Genomic DNA, 20,224 nt, shown 5'->3' on the forward strand with positions numbered 1-20,224 from the left:
ACTTTATCCAGACCCTTCCCTTGCCCTGATCTCAACCTTTCCAGCTGCTCCCCCCTCCCACCCCTTCCTGCTTGTCTTTCTGGGTCCTAATCACCCTTCCCAATTTCCTGCTCGGTCCTTCCCTTGGACCTCTAATTGCCCTGCCTGACTCCTTCTGGCCCTCGGACCTGGCCACTGGCTCACCTTGGGCTCCCCTCTGCTTGGCCTCTCCCCGCTCCCCGCCCACCTGCGTCAGTGCCGGGCCGTGGGCTGGGGTCCCGGCTGCTCCCCCCACTCTTCTGCTGCGGTTGACCGAGTCGTGTGGAGCTCAGCTATACGGCCCGAGGGGTCTCGACCCCCCAGAGCCACAGGGCCATGATGGGAACCCCCCACCCCGGGAACCTTCTTGGGGCCAGGGGGGAACGCCAGCCACGCCCTCACCCAGTTTAGGCTTATACAGGAATTGGAGTCTGTTTGGCCTTGGCCTCAGAGGCTGGGCCCGAGGAGGAGTCACCTTTGAGCCTCCTCAAGGGCAGGAGCCTCGTTGTATTTACCTTTATATCACAGGGCCCTGCTCCGAGGAGCTGCTTAATAAATGTCTGAGGCATTGAGCGCCCTTTAACTTCTCTTACTCTGAATTGAGCAGACACTCCCGTGGGGGCCGCCTTCAGAACCTGATGGTCCATTAACATCTCCTTGGTCTGCACGGCCCTGGGCACCTTCAGGCAGAGAACTGGCTGGAGGCAAGGCCCTCGGGAGGCCTCAGTGCCCCTGTCTATAACACAGACTGGACCGTCCATACCCCTCCTCAGGGGAAAGAGGCAGGGCAGCCAGAGTGCCCCCCCCAAGGGAGAGTCATTTGGAATTCAAACTTTCCCCTAGTTCCCAGTGAAAGCCTGGTGTTCCCCAGGGTGGCAGGGGGAGAAAGAAGGTTGCCAGGGAGGGTGAGGGACCAGACCCCTGGGACTCTGGTGAGCCGTGGCCACGGGGTGGGCGCCTGGGATGGAGCCTTTGACTTAGCTTAGAGCCTGGGGTGGGGACAGGAAAAGTCACCCCAGGTCTCTAAGTGGGCATCGCCCATGGCTGGAGGCCCAGGAGCCCTGATTTCCTCCTGCTTTTCCTCCCATCGAAGTTGGGGAGACTGCAGAGGATGTCAGGATCCCTACCTCCTCATGCCCCCACTGTATGACTGGGATTCACAAGGTGCCCCTCTCCCCCAGATGTGGGAGCCTGGGCTTCTCTGAAGAAGGGAGGGCACTGGCCTTCCCTCTACAGAAGCCTGGTCACCCTATCACACCAACAACCCTGACCCCCAGCTCTGAGGGCCTAGAGCCCTTTGGGGGACAGGCGGGGAGAGGACGCCTGGGCACGCATGGTCCCCGGAAAGTGGCCCCGGGGGGACCCCCGCCCGCAGATCCCCCTCCCTGTGAAGGATGTAAAAAACATTTCTTTTGCCTTTTTGTCTCCCCTCCCCCTCCTCTGCCCGCCCCATGGGCCCCCCAGACTGCCTGCGCGTCGGCTGCGCACCCAGTAAGTGGTTTCCCTCTTCTTCTACTGAAAGCCAGGGTTGGGGAGCAAGATGTTGGGGTGCAGAGCCCCCAAGTGGGCTCTTAAGGGAGGGAGATGATGGAAGTGGGGGAAGAGAATAAGTCTAGGATGTGTGTGTGTGTGTTGTGGGGGGGGCAAGATTATGACCCCAAGAAGGAAATAGGAGCAGAGTGGTGCAGATCAAAGAAAAGAGGGAGCCAGAATGCTAAATGGCTGGGGTGGGAGGTGGGAAGCAGAACTCAAGAAAGAGTAACAGACGGTTACATTGGGAAGGTAGGGCAGGTCTCGGGGTGGGGCCTGAGGCTTCAGGTAGGAAGATGGAGAGTGGTGGTATGGAGAAAGCATCCTAGCCCCTACCCCCATCCTCCGACCTTCTGTGGGGAGCAGGCCAGGCTAGCCAGCTGCAGTTCCAGAAATGACCACAGAGGGGAAGGCAAGATGCGTGGAGAGAGCTCAGAGATAGGGCAGGGCTGGGACTGAGGACCAGACACTTAAGATCTAGAAATCTCTGACCTCCAGGGTCAGCGATGGTGGGCTCTGTGGGAAGCAGGCAATGGGGATTCCGGGAGAGGCGGGTCCAAGGGAGTAAGATGTTTGCTGATATCAGTGAATAGGATCAGCGTGTGTCTCTGTGTGTGTCTGCTCAGGTGTGCCCCCCATCCCGAAGTGGCTGCCTCCCGTGGTATGAGTGTCTTTACTGAGGCTGTGTGTGTGTGTGCGCATGCGCGCGCAGCTCTAGAACTGTGTGTGGCTCTAGAACTGTGTGTAGCTCTGTGACTGTCTGGAGAATCTATGCTGATACACATGTGAATGCCTCTGGGGTGCACCCCTTCCTCTTTGTGTAGTAAACGGTCCTGGATGTCCCCACCACAGGCTCCACAGTGAGAGCTGTGGTCTAAGGTATTGGCCAGAGACACCATAGCTCTGGAAGTGTCTTCTGACTCATCAAAGACCAATTCAATTAAACTTAGGGCTGTTTAACTGTAAAGCGTATTTGATTGTCTTTTAACCCTTCAAAAATTGGCCATCTGGGCCTGGTCTAGATGGCAGCCCTTGCTGACTGAACGGAACACACTGCTCCAGTCACATTGGAGAACGGTCGTGTGTGTGTGTGTGTGTGTGTGTGTGTGTGTGTGTGTGTGTGTGTGTGTGTGTGTGTGTCTCGGGGGTTTAGTTCCTGCAGGTCAGCCTAGGGGTGCTGGGATTTGTCAGAAGGATTTTGTATGCGTGTGATGACTTTATAAGGAAAAGCTGTGTTTGTGGAAACTGGGAAACAGGGTGGGATGAAGGGGCGTGTGTGTACGTGTGACTGTGTGCTGAGGTTGGGTGGATGGGATCAGGTTTTTGTGCGGGTGAAGGTAGTATGGTTGTACGAATGCTGGGTCCAGGAGGTGAAAGTCACACGTGGAGCATGGATCAGGAGTGTGTGGTGAAGTTGTACCTGGTGTATGAGTTACCAGTGTGTGATGAGGCTTTGTGTGCACTGGGGGGGGGGGCAGTAGAGCTGTGTGTTATGTGTGTTAGGTGGGCAATGGCGTTGTCCACATATACACGTGTTTTGTGTGTGAGTGTGCATGTTGGATGTCCATGGTGAGGCCGTGTCTACGCACACATTTCGTGTGTGTGTGTGTGTGTGTGTGTGTGTGCGTGTGCGCGCGCGAGCACGCGTGTGTTAGGGCTGTGCCTCACAGGTGCCCCGCTCACCCCCCCCTCGGTGCCGCAGGTAAAGGCCCCGAGACACTCTTTGCTGGACACAAACTCAATGACAACGAGTGGCACACGGTCCGAGTGGTACGACGTGGCAAGAGTCTGCAGCTGTCCGTGGACAATGTGACTGTGGAGGGTAGGTGGTCACTCGACCTTTTTTCATTAGCTTCCCCTGTGCTCCTTATCCCACTGATGCTCTAGCTCTGGGAAGTGTACTTCCCCAGGTGCCCCACCTGGCACTTCTGCCCCAACCCCAGTTTTCGTGATTCGTAAGCATCACTTCACCTCTTTCTCCCGTGGACACTCTCTTATCACCGGGTACTCTGGACCCCAGGGTCCCTTTTTTTTTTAACATATAAGGTATTTTATTTTTTCCGTTACATGTAAAGATAGTTCTCAACTTTTGTTTATACAAGCTTTACAATTTCAGATTTTTCTCCCTCCCTCCCCCCTCCCCTAGACAGCAGGTAATCTGATATAGGTTATATCTATATACATATACATATACATATAGATATATACACACACACATATATATACACATAATAACATTAATCCTATTTCTGCATTAGTCCTGTTATAAGAGAAAAAATCAGAGCAATGATGAAAAACCTCAAAATAGAAAAAAAAAAACAACAGCACCAGGGTCCCTTCTTAATGTCTGTGGGACTCATGGCCTCAGGAAAGGCAGTGTGGTGCAATGGGCAGAGTGCAGAGGACCTGCATTCAAATCCCAGCTCTGTTACTTATTGAGTCTCTCTGTGCCCAAATGTTCTCATTGGTAAACTGAGGTAAGATGACCTCAGAGTTGCTTCCAGCTCTAAATTTATAATCCTCTGAGTCTGCTTGCCTTCCACTCCACCTGCATCTTCCTATATTTGGGACATGGGTCACACGGGTGAACTGATGGGCACTGTGCCAAGAGTTAGTGTGACATGTGGAAAGGATGAGATTTGTAACCAGAGGACCTGTGTTGAAATCCAGACTGCTACCTACAACCTTTGTGGCCTTCAGCAAGGCAGCCCCATTCTCTGTGCCTCAGTTTCCCGCTCTGTAAGATGAGCATCGTTGGACTAGGTCAGGGGTTCTTAACCTGGAGTCCTTCAATTGGTTTATAAAATATATTAATCCCTGTATTTCAATATAGTTGGTTTCCTTTGTCATCTTCCATATTTTATTTTATGCATTTGAAAATATGACCCTGAGAAGGGGCCCAGAGTGGCCTTCCTTGCTTGCCCTTCCTTGGGCCTTCTCTTAACCAAGCCCTCCCTCCCTACACTCTGTGTTCCCGAGCAGGGCAGATGGCTGGCGCCCATACGAGGCTGGAGTTCCATAACATCGAGACGGGCATCATGACTGAGCGGCGCTTCATCTCTGTGGTGCCCTCGAACTTCATCGGGCACCTGAGTGGGCTGTTGTTCAATGGGCAGCCCTACATGGATCAATGCAAAGATGGCGACATCACCTACTGTGAGCTCAATGCCCGCTTCGGCCTGCGGGCCATAGTGGCCGATCCTGTCACCTTCAAGAGTCGAGCCAGTTACCTGGCACTCGCCACGCTCCAAGCCTATGCCTCCATGCATCTCTTTTTTCAATTCAAGACCACGGCTCCCGACGGGCTTCTCCTCTTCAACTCAGGCAATGGCAACGATTTCATCGTTATTGAGCTGGTCAAGGGGTGAGCCACTTGACTCTCCCACCCTGGGATATCCCCTCCAGGCCTCATGGCCTCCTTGCCTTGCATCCCCATGGGAGTGTCCCTCTGCCTTGGTTAGCTTCCCTTTTGGTGGCAAAAAGACATGACATGGATGCCAAACTAGGTGCTCACTGTCCCAGCTCCAGTTTATTGCTTATTGGTTTGCTCCATTTTTTTCCTTCAGTGAGTTTTCTGTATCCAAGATGTAGTGCAGGGTTTCCCCAACTATGGGCTTACATGGTGCAGGTCTAATCTGAGGACTGACCCCAAAAGGTCAGTTTCTTTGACTCATTATGCCACATTACTCCACCCACAAACTCCGAGGAAATCTCCAAAATAAATAATAAGTCTAGCTCATGTTCAGGATGCCCCAACTATAACAGGGTCCCCAACTCCTATACAAGCACTCAAGATAATAATGCATGTGGGGGGCAGCTAGATGGCGCAGTGGATAGGGCACTAGCCCTGGATTCAGGAGTACCTGAGTTCGGGTCCGGCCTCAGACACTTAATACTTACTGGCTGTGTGACCCTGGGCAAGTCACTTAACCCCAATTGCCTCACCAAAATAAATAAATAAATAAATAAAAAACAATGCATGTGGACAGGGACAGCCTTTCACCTCATAAAAATTCAGAAGATAAAAAGGACTCAATCAGATACAAAAACATGCACAAAACACTCACAATGGTTTGTAAGAGAAGGACTTGAAGCCAACCTATGAGCACAGATACACCACCACCGTTCACTCTAATTCAACTCTATTCACCTCAACATTTGTTAAATGCCTAATGTCTGTTAGGCACCATGCTAAGAACACTGAGGACACAAAAGTAAAAATGAGTTACCTTGCTCTCCTTTTTAGCTCACATTTCAATTTGACGCTCATTTATTGGGCACTAGCTCTGCCAGACCCTGTGCTGGGGACTGGGGTAAAATAAGATACAAGTATTTCCTTTAAGAAGTTTATAATCTAAAGACGTGTTCAAGTAAGTATGATGCAAGGGACTCTGGAATAGATGCAGAGGAGAGATCCTTTCCTTCTGGGAGAGTCAGGGAGGGCTTCCTGGGTGAAGCCTCTACTCTAAGGGATGGAGACAGCAGGGAAGGATGGAGATGAAGAGGAAAGGATGAGAACTGGGTTTCCTGGACCATGGAGAGTAGGATTAGATGTCAGGGCATAAAGAGAGGTTGGAACCAGGTATTTGCTTGGACTGATGTCCCTCGGAGTCTCCTGCAATGCTTTCAGATCCTCTTGGGAACCATCCTTCCTAACTGAAGTCTTCAGACTTTTCCAGGTTAAAGCACCTGGGGCTTGGGGAGTGATGTACCTCCTCTCCTCCCCAGCCAGCCCCATGCTAACAGCACAAGTTAAGTACTTGGTTAGTGCCCGCTTTCTGCTCTCATGCCCCCCACCTTGGTGCTAAGTGCTGCTGACAGCTCAGCAGGAAATCCCCAAAGTGTCCGTGTTCCTAGCTCCCCTGCCCACAGCTTCCTTCTGTGCTTACCCCACCATGGTAGACCTCTGCATCCAATGGTTGGGTCTCCAGAAGTGGAAGTGAGAGAAAGGAGTGGAAAGAACCAGCCAAGACCTGAGTCTGGTGTCAAGATTATCTTTGAAGCCTGGCTCTGTTCCCTGGGTGACCTTGGGGACTTCCTTCTCTGAACTGTGGCTCCCTTTTCTGTAAGAAGTGGGAAAGCTGGATGTCTTTGAGCACCTTCCTAGCTCCCAGTCTAGTGAATATCCTGGCCCCATGCCTTCCCCTGAGATGTCACTTGCTCCTACTCTGATGGAGGAGATATCGGATGCTGCAGCATCCTGGGTCCTGACCCTTGAGTACCTTTGCTGACTCCATCTCTCCAGCACACACTGCCCTGCTTTGCTGAATGTTTCACAGCTCTCTCTTTACTCGTAGCCCTGCCAGGGTTTTCAGCAGTTCCCTACCTTTATAGCCTCCTGTGACTTCCCTGAGTCGAAGGCCCTTCCCCTTCTAGGTCCCTCCTCTGGGGCTTAGGAGCCAGTCCTCTTGGGTCCACTCTCCCAGGAAAGATCCTTTTGCCCTGGGATGGGAGATCCACCCCAAACGCCTGTTTGCTGGGGTCCTTGTTCCCTTGGTCTGCAGTTTTCTTTCCACCAGTCACACTCCCCCAAGAGATCCTTCCATTATCTTTCATCCTTGCCTGCCTGTAGCTTCTGTCCCTTCTGTGCTGTTGGCCCTGACCCACCATCTTCCCCACATCCCTCTCAGGTCTCTGACCATGACTGCCCCAAGTTTCCCTTGTGTTCTTCCCTCTCCCCCTGTCTCCTTAATTTGAGCCCATGTCTTCTCTCCCCACCTTGATCAGGTACATCCACTATGTGTTTGATCTGGGGAATGGCCCATCTCTGATGAAGGGGAACTCAGACAAGCCTGTCAATGACAACCAATGGCATAATGTCGTGGTATCAAGGGACCCAGGCAATGTGCACACGCTCAAGATTGACTCACGCACAGTCACACAGCACTCCAATGGTGCCCGGAACCTGGACCTCAAAGGTAAGAGGGCTCTCCATCATCCATCCTTGTTATTCTCCCATCATTACCTTTGTGACCCCCATCACTCTCAAGACCTCTCAGAATTCCTTTTCTGACTCACACATAATCCCTCTCTCTGACTCCCAATGTCCCTTCTGTAGCCCCACCCCCATCACCCTTTCTGTGACCTACCCCAGACATCTTTCCTTGTCACCTTCTGGTTATCCCTCTGTGATTCTTCCATTGTCTCCTCCATGACCCACCATCATGCCCCTACCCTCATCTTATCCTCCCCTGTAACCCCCACTACCCCAATATCACCTTCCATTGGTACTTATTATGAAGCCCCAAATCCCTCCCTGTAATCTCTTCTATAATTACCCAATGGCTTTCCCTTGACCCCAGTTATCCCTTCCATGACTCCCCTTTTCTTTCTTTCTTGTAATATTAGCTCATCGTCTCCTCTTTGATGCTTTATTGCCCTCTCTGTAACTTACCATCATCTCCCCCATGACCCTTTCTACTATCCTTCCACTGACCCCTCATCAATGCTCTGTGATGCCCCATCACTCTCTTTGTGGGGATCTCCATCATCTTTCTCATTACCGTATCTGTCTCCTGTGACCTCCAATCACCCTAACCCATAAAATTCCTTTAGCCATCTTTGTGATGTTTTGTTATTTCCTCCTTATAACCCCCCATCATATTTCACAAAGACTCCCATATCATTTGTTCCTCCTATGATGCCTCCATTGTCCCTTTTTGTGATTTCCCTCATCTCTCCCTATGGCACCTTATGTTATCCTTCCCATAGACTCTTATTATTCCCTCTTTTGTTTTCTCTCCAAAATCTCCTCCCTGCATTCCCCAGGATTTCTTCCATGATCCCCTGTTGTTCTTCTTTTGTGGCTGAATGATGGGGACTTTAGGTGGAAGTGAACACTCTACTTTAGAACCTGGGATAGAGGAGGAGAAAGCTGGGCATAGTCCCTAAGATTTGAGAACAGATTTCAAAGGGTTCAGAGGAAGGATAGTTAGAATGCCACAGGAGAGGGGGGCAGCTAGGTGGCACAGTGGATAAAGTACCATCCCTGGAATCAGGAGGACCCGAGTTCAAATCCGGCCTCAGTTACTTGACCCTTACTAGCTGTGTGACCCTCGGCAAGTCACTTAACCCTTATTGCCCCACCAAAAAAAGAAAAAAAGAATGCCACAGGAGAAGTCAGATGTTCAGGGGGAATGGGAAGTTCCCAGGGATGGAATTCTGAGGACACAAAGGGAAATCATTCCAACAAGGAGGGAAAGAGGTCTTGGTCTAATAAAACATGTGGCTGCATAGTGAGCTCATCACCCAACTTAAAGTTTTAAAAAACAAATGTATAGGTAGGCATGGAAAAAAGGATAGCTAGCAAAGGGTTTACCCAAAAGTGACACAGTAAGAAGTTCTGGCTCTGAATGCACTGAGGCTGACTAGAAAAGCTGAGGACCACGGAAATGGACTTGGTTTGTTTCCTTTGCTCATTAATTTAATTGAGGAAAAGAGAAAGATCACAGAAGGATAAGAATGTTACTCAGGGTGGATGGGACAGTGATACTTGAGGACAGAGGGAAGACAAAGCTACCCAACACTTATCTTGTTTTCGTTTTCTCTGCCAAGAAGAATGCTCTTTGGACTGGAAAAGGCAGAACAAAAATGGCTGATAGGGGATTGATACCCAAGATAAGAAGGAAGATCACAAGGAAGCCCCTGGCTGCCCTTGATGAGTATAAGTCACCAGGCCCAAACTATAATTGTGGCATGGTCTTCAAAGACCTTGGGGAGGTGGTGTCTGAAGCCACTGTCGATGATTTTTGTGTGTGTGTGAGGCAATTGGGGTTAAGTGACTTGTCCAGGGTCACACAGCTAGTAAGTGTCAAGTGTCTGAGACTGGGATTGAACTCAGGTCCTCCTGACTCCAGGGCCAGTGCTCTATCCACTGCGCCACCTTGCTGCCCCCACTGTCAATGATTTTTGTATGACAATGCAGAACAAGAGAGGTGCTATAGGACTGGCAAAGAGAAAAAGAGAAGAGAATGAAATCTGTAGGATAGAGGCCAGTGAGATTCACATCAAATCCTGGCAAAATTCTAGAGTGTATCATTAAAGTTAACGTGTAGGGAGAGTCACAGAGACCAGTGCCTCTGACTCACCTGTGTGACCCTAGATAAATTACCTTACCTCTCAATGTTCCAGGCAACTCTCTAAGACTTTAAATTGTAGAACAATTTGTATGCATAGACAGGGTTTCTTCTTTGGGAATTTCCTCTTCGGGGGTTTCCTCTTTGAGAGGTTCTTACACCAATGATTGGGTCCAGTCAACAAGCAAGTAACATATACTGTATCCCAGGCATTGTGTTAAGTGCTAAGAATGAAAAACAAAAAGGCAAAAACAACCCCTCCTCTGGTCCAATTAAATGATTAAAATAGTAGTGAATACTTAGCCAAGAAATGATGATCACAAAAAGCCAGCATGGCTTCATCAAGGACAAGGCAAAGTGGATGAGACTCATCCTCTTTTGATAGCATTACTAACCAAGTAGATTGGGTAATGCTGGAGGTATTGTTTACCTAGATTAAAAGAGCATTTGGCAGTGTCTCTTATATTCTTCTTTTGGAAGAGATGGAGAGATGTGAGTTAGTACAGTTTGATGGGTTGATTGATAACTGATAGACCAGCCTGCCCTGGGGAATAGTCACTAATGGGTTTGATGGGAGGTCTCTGGTGGATGCTCCAGGAATCGATACTTGGTCTTATGCTTTCATAGGAAATGTAATAGGGATAAAAGTGAAGGTTACATATGGATTTTAAGTAAACCAGCTTCACAAGTACAAGCTGAGGGAGACTTGGCAAAGCACCAACTTGTCCAAAGAAGTTCTGGAGGCTTTAGTGAACAGCAAACTCAATGGAAGTCAGTTAGCAGTGTGATATGGCCACCAAAAGGGTGAGTTAGGCCACACTGAGAGAGACCTAATGTTTATGACCCCAGAGGTGAAAGTCTCCTCATCCTCTGCCCTGGTCAGATCACATGTCTCAAGTTTTGTGTTCAGTTTTGAGTGATACAGCCTAGGAAATACATTGCTAAACTGTATAGAGTCCACATGAGAGCAAACAGGATCACAAGAGACCTTGAGAATCATGCATATGGAGGCAGCTAGGTGGTGCAGTGGATAGAGAACCTGCCCTGGAGTCAGGAGGACCTGAGTTCAAATCCGACCTCAGACACTTGATAATTACTAGCTGTGTGACCCTGGGCAAGTAACTTAACCCCAATCACCTTACCAAAAAAAATTAAAAAAAAAAGAGAATAATGCATATGAAGAATAATTTTTTTGGAAGCATTTTTTTTAGTTTATTTTTCTTGAGTTTTTTTGAATGTTTTCTTTCAAAACCTAGTATGGAAATGCTTTCCATGACTACATACATATGTATAGCATATTGAATAGTTTTATTTCTTTTTTTTCTTATTTCACAATTGCTTTTGCCTTTAAAACACTTTTATTGGAGTCTTTTTAAAACATAACCTATATTTCTTTTTTTCCCTTGCAATTTTTTTTAATTTTAGTTTTCAACATTTGTTTAGATAAGATTTCCAGTTTCAAATTTTTCTCCCTCCCTCCCCTCCCTCCACCCTCCTCTATACAGCAGGTAATTTGATGTAGGTTATATATATATTAACATTAAACATATTTCTGCATTAGTCATGTTATATGAGAAGAATCAGAGCAAAAAGGAAAAACCTCAAAAAAGAAAAACAACAGCACCAAAAACAAAAGAAATAGTATGGTCCAATCAGCATCCATATTCCACAGTCCCTTTTTTCTTCTGGATTTGGTGAGCCTTTTCCATCATGAGTCCTTTGGAATTTTCTTGTACTGTTGGATTGGTGAGAAGAATCTAGTCGATCACAGTTGATCAACACACAATGTTGATGATGATACTGTGCACAATGTTCTCCTGGTTCTGCTCATCATCAGTCCATGCAAGTCCATCCAGGTTTCTATGAACTCCTCGTGCTCATCATTTCTTTCAGCACAATGGTATTCCATTACATTCATATACCACAATTTGTCCAGCCATTCCCCAATTGATGGGCAATATGAAGACTGATTGAAGAACCTTGGGATATTTACTATAGAGAAGGGAAGACTCAGGGGAAATATGGGAGGTGTCTTCGAGTATGTGAAGGTCTGTCACGTGGAAAAGGAGTTGTTCTGCATGGCCCTTGAGACAAAACTGGGATCAATAGGGAGACGCTGCAGAGAGGCAGGTTTGGGCTCGATATCAGGAAAATCTTCCCAGCAGTCAGTGCTACACTAAAGCTAAATGGGTTGCCTCCAGAGGTGATGAGCTCTTCCTCATAGGAAGTCTTTGAGCAAAGGTTGGACATTCACGTGTTGAGTCAGTTGTATGTGGATTCTTATTCAGTTAGGGGGTGGACTAGCTTCCTCTCATGTTCATTCTAGGTCTGAGATTCTGCTATTTTGTGTGAAGGGAGAGATGGACACAAAGGGTATGGAGGAGGGAGGATTTACAAGAATGAGCAACTGGTTGGATTTTGGAGGTTGAGGAAGAGTTGGAATAGTTCAGAATGATCTTGAGGTGGTTGGTGATTGATTTTGAGGGAGTGGAAAGATAGCAGTGCTCTTAGCAGATAAAGGAGAGTTGGGAGTAGTGGTGTCCTTAGATGGAAAGATAATGAGTTCTGATTTGGATATGCTGGATTTTATTTTTATTCATTTCTTCATTTATCTATTTATCTATTAATTCATTCACTTGTTCATTTATTTATTTATTTAGCGGGGCAATGGGGGTTAAGTGGCTTGCCCAGGGTCACACAGCTAGTAAGAGTCAAGTGTCTGAGGCCAGATTTGAACTCAGGTCCTCCTGAATCCAGGGCCAATGCTTTATCTACTGTGCCACCTAGCTGCCCGATATGTTGAATTTGAGAGCCAATGGGAGGGATATCCAGGTGGAGATATCTATCAGGTACTTAGTTTGTGATTTGGGCTAGAATTCAAGACCAGGCAGTTCATACATGATCACTGTACCCATGGGAGCTAATGGGATCACCTAAAGAGAAGGTACAGAAGATGACTCAGCACTGAACCTTGGGTGGGCACCTATACTTATGGGGCAGGAGATGGATGATGACCCAGCAGGAGCCTGAGTAGTCAGAGAAGTAGGGCGAGAACCAGGGAAGCAGATTCAGGAAATTCAATGAAGGAAAAAGTATCCAGGAGGACTGGTGACTGCCAGTGTCAGAAGTTATAGAAGGAGGATGAGAACTAAGAAGAGACCATTGGATTTGGTAGTTGAGACATCTGGTAACTTTTGAGAATGCTGTTTTAGTCAAGAGCTGGGGCCAGAAGCTACTTGGTAAGGGGTTGGAGATTTTGAGTCTGTGGCAGAGGAAGTGGGAGCAGTAAGTCTAGATATTTCAAGGAGTTTGGCATTGAAGGGGAGGAAGGGTGTAGGACCATAGCTCAAGGGTGTGTCAGAGTCAAAGGTTTGGCTTTTTTTTTTTGGTGAGGCAATTGGGGTTAAGTGACTTGCCCAGGGTCACACAGCTTGTAAGTGTTAAGTGTCTGAGGCCAGATTTGAACTCAGGTCCTTCTGAATCCAGGGCCAGGGCTCTATCCACTGCACCACCTACTTGCCCCAAGGTTTGGCTTTTTAAAGTATGGGAATGAGGTGGCCATGTTTGTAAGTATCAGAAAAGGAGCCAGGAGAAAGGGAGAGAGTCAAAATGAGACAAAATGAGCTGTAGGGCAAGCTTCTATTGTCTATTGTCTATTGGAGACAAAGGAATGGCACTGGATGTACAAATATAAAAGAATTAGAGAATCTCAGAGCTAGAAGAGAACAGAGTCCTATAGTCTAACCCCCACCTCCCCTTACAGCAGACCCAACAAGAGGCCCTTCAGCCTCTACTCAAAGTAACTTGAGAGAGAGAGAGAGAGAGAGAGAGAGAGAGAGAGAGAGAGAGAGAGAGAGAGAGAGAGAGAGAGAGACTCTACCTCCCAAGTCAGTCCATTCTGCTCTGGGACAATTCTCATTGCTCAGTTTTTCCTTATACAGAGGCAATGTAGGCACTCACTACCCATATAACCTTTTTTCTTTCTTTTTTTTTTTTTAAAGAATTTTATTATTTTCCAGTTACATATAAGGATAGTTTTCAACATTTGTTTTCACAGGATTTTTAGTTTCAATTTTTTTTTCTCCCACCTCCCTTTCCTCCCTCCTCCCCAAGACAAAAAGCAGTCTGATATAGGTTGTATATGTACAATCACATTAAACATATTTCTATATTAGTCATCTTGTGAAAGAATAATCAGAGCACAAGGGGAAAACCTCAAAAACAGTCCAAAAGTAGAAACAGACTATCCATATAATCTTGAGCAAGTCTCTTCTCTCTGTACCTCAGTTTCCTCAGCTGTAAAATGGACTTGATGACCTCCAGGTCCTTTCTGGCTCAGAATCCAAGATTTTTCCGATGCTCATGAAGTGGGAAAGAGCTTTGGATTTGGAATCTGAGGACATGGGTTCAAATCCCAGCTCTGGCACTGGTCAATGGGGTGATCTTGGGCAAAGACCTTGCCTGTTCTGGCCTTCATTTTTTCATCCATAAATTGAGGCAGTTGCAGGAGGTGACTTCAAAGGTCTTCTCTTCCACCATTGCATTATATGAACCTAAACCTAGTCTCTTTGCAGATTTTAGCCCAGGAGTTGGACAAATAGAAAAGCTTTCTCTTTCAGGGTCCAGAGCAGAGGAGAAGAGGATGGGTGGAGATGTGGGGGTGAAATGGATTCGAGAAGGGGAGATCAGGGAACTCATGATCAGTGTCTCTAATGTTCTTGGTAAAGCAGGAGGTAGGTAAAATGCTCTGAGGGCATAAAACTCCCAAGTGCTGGTCTTTGTTTATTTCCATTAGCAGCCATGTGGCCTTGATGGAGAAAACCATCTTCTTCCCCCGACCTCTTCCAGCTAGTCTGTATCACTGTCAATTGCTCCCCAGTGGCCTTTCCACCCCTTCCTGTTGCAAAGCCCCAGCCCCAGCCCCACCCCCTTCTGGACTATCTATGAAATTGCTGTTTCTAATCTAAGAGAAGCCCGTCCGCAGATCATTCCCCAAAGATGATTGACATGCCCTGAGCTCAGTGAGCAATGAGGCCCCTCTGAGCTCAAGTTACCAGCTCTGCCCACTTCCACCTCCCCTTTTTGCATGACTGGGCATCACTCAGCCGCTCGTCCGGGAGTGTTCTTCCAGAATTCTATTACTATCGTTTTCCAATATCAAAAATACTTTGCACAGACAGTAAAAAGAATAGACCTCAAGGAAGACAAACGACTCCCTCTCATAACCCCCTTCCTTCCTTTAGGTCTCCCATTACTTCAGTGCCCCCCCCCCGCCCCATCTTCAGATTTGCATTTCTCTGCCCCATATACCTACCCATAACCCTCTTGGGATGTCAGAGGACATGAGTTTGAATCCCATCTTCAATGCTTACTACTTGTGTGGTATTGGGAAAATCACACACAGGAATCACTTAGAAATACTTAATTTTTTTCTGTCTACCGTATCTCCTTGCCCTTCAGTTTCCTTATCTGTAAAACGAAGAGACTGGACTGATTGTCCTCTGAGACCAGGGATAGGAGATGTCCATGGTCCTGAGGGATATGGAGACCAAAGAGGGTTTAAGGTACTTGGTGACTCTCTCCCCCTAGGGGGAGCTCTGGTGCCTATAGAGCCATACCTATCTGGAGGCTCCTGGACCTTATGCGGTTCCAGGGGGCTGTGTAGGCTAGCTCTGTGATCTCATCCCCGTGACAGGAGCCAAGGTCTGCCCCAGGCCTCAGTTTCCTGGTCAGCTGGATGGAGGTGGTGAGGGTCCCAGGATCACCAGGCATGAGGCAGCCTCGGAGTGAGGGCTTTGGACCTCCAGAAAACATTTGGGAGTTTGGACTTTGAGCAGTCCCTAGGGTGAGGCAGCACGGATGGTCAGGGCCCTGCCCAACATGCTAGCATCCTTATCTAGCATTGTGGGAAGGTTGTCTGGGTCCAGGTCTCCAACAGTGGGCTCAGGGTTAGGTCAAAGCCCTGCTCCCTCATGAAATGATGAGAGGTCCCACTGCAGGCATGATTATCCCTATTTTATAGATGAGAACACTGAGGTTTAAAGAGTCAAGGTCTTGGCCCAGAGTCACATAGCCAGGAAGTGTCATGGGCTGATTCAAACCCATCTCTTCCTGATGAGGGCCCTTCATGCCTTACATCTGGGATCTTATGGTCCCCTGACTCCAAGCCCAGTACTGTGTCTAGAGCAGCAGCCCCCTTGGTTTGGGCAGAGAGGGGAGTGAAGAGCATGCACGCACAGGAGTGGGGAACCCAAAGAGGGGGCTGAACGCTACCCCCCTGCCTGGGCCCAGAACAGCCTCGAGCTTGGCTCGTATCCTAATCAATGAGTCAATGACAACCGCCGCTGTTTCCAAGAGCACTGTGAACATTTCCCCCACAACAGCTTCTCGAGGGATGTAGTCCAAATCTCCTTAGCCTCTTTTTGTGGAGGAGGAAACAGAGGCTGGAAAGTTGAAGGGAGTTGCCTAAGGCCAAACGGCCTGGAGCAGAGGTGGAATTCAAACCCAACACCCCTGAGGCCACAGCCCTGGCTCCCTCTGTCCTCCGAGGTCCCTTCTAGCTTTGAGCCCAGCCTCCTGTGGTCGCCTCCGCCACACTGAGTCAGCTCCCTGTTATCCATGCAAATGTGGGGGCCGTGGTGGTGGGCAGTGGTGTGGGCTGGCTGAGCTGCACAGGAATGAAAATAGCATCGTCAGCTTGTCTTTGGGAGGAAGGGATCTCATGGGCCTTGGGGCAGTGGGACCATTCTCCTGGTGACATGTGAGTGAGGGGCTCGAGGGGCCACGTAGTAGCATTCAATTCACAGAGCCTCAGGATCAAAAGGGACCTCTGCAGTCATCTTGTCCCGTCTGCCCTCTAGTGGGAATCTCTACCCATCCCTCACAAGTGGCCCTCAGCTTCCCCTTTTTTAAAAAAGAGGCACTCGGTTAGACTGAGCGATCCTTATGGATTCCGGCAATGACTGTGGTCACCCAGCTTCTTCCCAAAGACGTCCAGTGATGGGGAGCTCATTACTTCCCAAGATGGCTCATCTTATTTAGGAACTGCTCTTATCATTAGGAAGTTTTTCCCGATATCCAGCCTCAGTGGACCTCTTGACAACTTCTGTACTATTTCTGCTCTCTGGAACAAGCAGGGCAAGTCTGATCCTCCTTCCAATTCAGCACAATACAGGGTGTCTCTTGACTAAGGAGGGGTGGGAACATCGAGGCAGAAATGAGTCCTTTAGAGACAACTCGTGGCTCAGTGGATAGAGCACTGAGCCCGGAATCAGGAATGGGAGTTCAAATCTGGCCTCAGAGACGTCCTAGCTGTGTGACCCTGGGCAAGTCACTTAACCCCTGTTCCCCTCAGTTTCCTCATCTGGAAAATGGGGATAGTAATAGAACTGACCTGCCAGGGTTGTTGTGAGGATCAAAAGAAATAATAATTGTAAAGTGAGTAATGCAGGACTTGGCACATAGTAGGTGAGCATAGAAATGCTTATTCCATTCCATTCCCTTGCTCGCCTTTACCACAGATGGTTGATGGGTTAGTGATGGCGAAGTGAATGTCCATAGGGCCCCAGCCCCTCCCTTTTTCTGGAGCTTTTCAGGAATATTGGATAAGGCAGTGCTTTGGAGGGGGCAAGGGAGCCTCAGTTATAACCTGGGGAAGAGATGGATGGGGAAGGAGTGGGGGGAATAGGAGAGAGATGGGAAGAGCGGGGATGGGGGTGGAGGGGAGAGGGGCCCTTTTGAAAGGCTCTGATTACCAGCGGAACTGGAAGCGGGGTGGGAGAAAGCGCAGAGCTGGTTCCCCCAGCTGCTTCCCCTCCCTCTTGGGACCCAGGCACCTGGGCTCCTCTGGGACGGGAGGGGGAGCAGGCAGATGGTAAAGCGGAGAAGGAAAGAAGGAGGGGGGACAGAACAGCAGGCTCTTGGGAAGGGAATGAGGACTAGGAGGCAGGCTGCCTGGGTCCTGGGTGTGTGGAAAGAAAGGGGAGCAGGAAGAAGGATACTTGGGATCTGGAAGGGTATGGGGGCTGGGAGGAAGCTGCTGGGGTTGGGGAGGAGAATGGGAGGGGGAGGCACGACGCCTGGGCCCTGGGGCCCCATGTTCCAGTCCTGGCCCCTGCTGCCCCATAGGAGAGCTGTACATCGGTGGTCTGAGCAAGAACATGTTCAACAATCTGCCGAAGCTGGTGGCCTCTCGGGATGGCTTCCAGGGCTGCCTGGCCTCGGTGGACCTCAATGGCCGCCTCCCAGACCTCATCGCTGACGCCCTGCACCGGATCGGGCAGGTGGAGAGGGGCTGTGATGGTGAGCATGGGCAGGGTCCAGGCAGCGGGACCCTACCCCAGAGCCCGCCTGACAGAGGGCTCCCCTAGCCTTGGGCATGGTGGGACAGGGGCGGCCTGGCCCTCCCTGATGGGAGTCCCTGGGGGTGGGGGGAAGGCCAGACAAGCAACGGGATGGACGGATGCCTCCTTTAGTCAGGACCCTTGGCTTTGAGGCCCTTTGGGCCCTGCTCGTGCTGCTCATGTGACACCCCCCTCTCTGGGCCTCAGCTTCCTCCTATCTAAAAGGAAGGGGTCAGACCAAGTGCTCTCATGGCTCTGTCCCAGATTTAAGTTCCTGATCCTCTGATTTAAGAAGCCTCAGGCTTCCTTAGCCCAAACCCATACTAGTGGCTGTGGCCCAAAGGTAGGTTTTTCCTCTCTGCCCCCAGGGCAGGTGGAGCAGAGCTGGGGGGGGCCCTCTGTGAAGATGCCATGCAGGACAAGGCTGCCTGGGAGTTTGGGGTGGGCTGCTCCCCAATGAGCTGAGCCCTGCTCGGGGTGTGTCCCTCCCTCCCTCTTTGCTGCCCCTAGGCCCCAGCACCACCTGCACCGAGGACTCCTGTGCCAACCAGGGCGTATGCCTGCAGCAATGGGACGGCTTCACCTGTGACTGCACCATGACCTCCTACGGGGGCCCCATCTGCAATGACCGTAAGTTGGTTGGGGGTTGGGCAGCCAGTAAAGTCGCTGCTCATGCCTAGCTCTAGGGAAGAGGACAGGGGGTGGGGGTGTCCTGGTCCCCCCCTTAGGCCCCCTCTGCTCCACAGGGTGGCAGTCTGAGCTTGCTGCTGCTACCTGCCACCTCTGTTGGGAGAGGACAGGCTGAGCCTCCAGGGGCACTTCGCCGACATGCTGCTTCTTGTCATCCCCAAACCCACAAGACCAACATCTGCGTGGGGGAATCCACGCATTGGAGAATTCCCTGAAATTCTAGCAACCGTGAAACAGGACCAGGCTACTTCTTGTATAGGCATGCACACCCAAGCACACATGTCCACACACACATACATAGGCATGCACACATGTGCACGCAAGACACATACACTCATGTCCAAGTGTCAGTCAATCAACAAGCACTTATTAAGTGCCTACTGTATGCTAGTCACTATGCTAGATGCTGGAGATGCAAAGACAGTCCCTGCCTTTAGGGTGCTTATAGTCTATCAATACATGCAATATATTCATATACAAAATACCTACTAATTAAATAAAAGGACTTTTTTGGGGGGGTAGGGAGAGGAGAGTAAGAGACCAGCATCTGGGGAAATTAGGGAGGGCTTCATGTAGGAGGCAGCCTTCAGGCTGAGCTTTGAAGGAAGGTGAGGATTCTAGGTGGAGGCATGGGGGACAGCCTGGAGGTAGGAGTTACTACATCATGTGACTGGATAGTAGAGTGAATGAATAGGGATAATGTGATGTAAGGCAATTCAGGGCTTTAAATGCCAAACAGACGGATCTTTTATCCCAGTGGCACTAGAGAGCCAGTGGAGGTTTTTGAGCAGGGCAGTGACACAGTCAGATCTAAACTTTAGAAATCTCCATCTGGCCTTGGTGTGGGAAGAGATCAGTAACTTCAAAGACCAATCAGGGGCTGCCATAACAGTCCAGACAAGAAGTGATGAGGGCTCAGGGAGGGCAGGGGCTGTGTGAGGGGCAAGGAGAGAAGTGGTGGCAGAATGGGCAAGACTTGGCAGTTGGCAGGATTGATTGGGATGAAGGAGAATGAATCAAGTCAAGTCAAGTCAAGAAGCCTGCTATTACGTGCCTGCTATGGGCTAGGAACACATATGGAAGAAAAAGAGAGAGAATGAGAAAGGGAGAGAGAGAGAGGGAGGGAGGAAGTCCCTGCCTCAAAAAAGATTACATTCTAAAGGAGGAAGACAACCCATAAAAGGGAGCTGAAAGGATGGAGGGTGGTGGAGGGAAGGGGAAAGTACCCACTTGGAAACACGATAGAGAAAGTCTAGAGAGGAATGAGGACATGGCTGGCTGAGCTGGAGGCTCTGCCCCACCTCAGCAGAAATAGAAAAGATCAGAAGAGGGGAGGGTTCTGTGGGAAAGATATAAGGAGTTCATTTGGGATATGTTGAGTTTGAGACGCCTATTAGATATCTAGTTCAAAATGCCCAGTTATCGAATAGTCATTGAAGCTCAGGAGAGAGTCTGGTGAATCCATGGGAGCTGATGAGATCAAGAGAGAGTGAGTGTAGTGAAAGAAGAGGAGAGGGCCCATGGCAGCAATGGAGTAGAACCCATAGTTATCAGGGCAAGAAATGGACA

General features: G+C 49.3%; 1 protein-coding gene across 1 annotated transcript in view; it reads left to right on the forward strand.

Annotated features, from left to right (window-relative positions):
* NRXN2 (neurexin 2) overlaps positions 1-20,224 on the forward strand; it is a 163,159-nt gene that overhangs the window by 71,015 nt on the left and 71,920 nt on the right. Inside the window, 6 exon segments of the mRNA XM_043969653.1 lie at positions 1,483-1,509; positions 3,251-3,370; positions 4,531-4,912; positions 7,276-7,466; positions 17,751-17,924; positions 18,476-18,595. Coding sequence (XP_043825588.1) covers positions 1,483-1,509; positions 3,251-3,370; positions 4,531-4,912; positions 7,276-7,466; positions 17,751-17,924; positions 18,476-18,595 — 1,014 coding nt within the window.

This window comes from Dromiciops gliroides, chromosome 6 (genome assembly GCF_019393635.1).
Source record: "Dromiciops gliroides isolate mDroGli1 chromosome 6, mDroGli1.pri, whole genome shotgun sequence".
Classification (NCBI taxonomy): domain Eukaryota; kingdom Metazoa; phylum Chordata; class Mammalia; order Microbiotheria; family Microbiotheriidae; genus Dromiciops; species Dromiciops gliroides.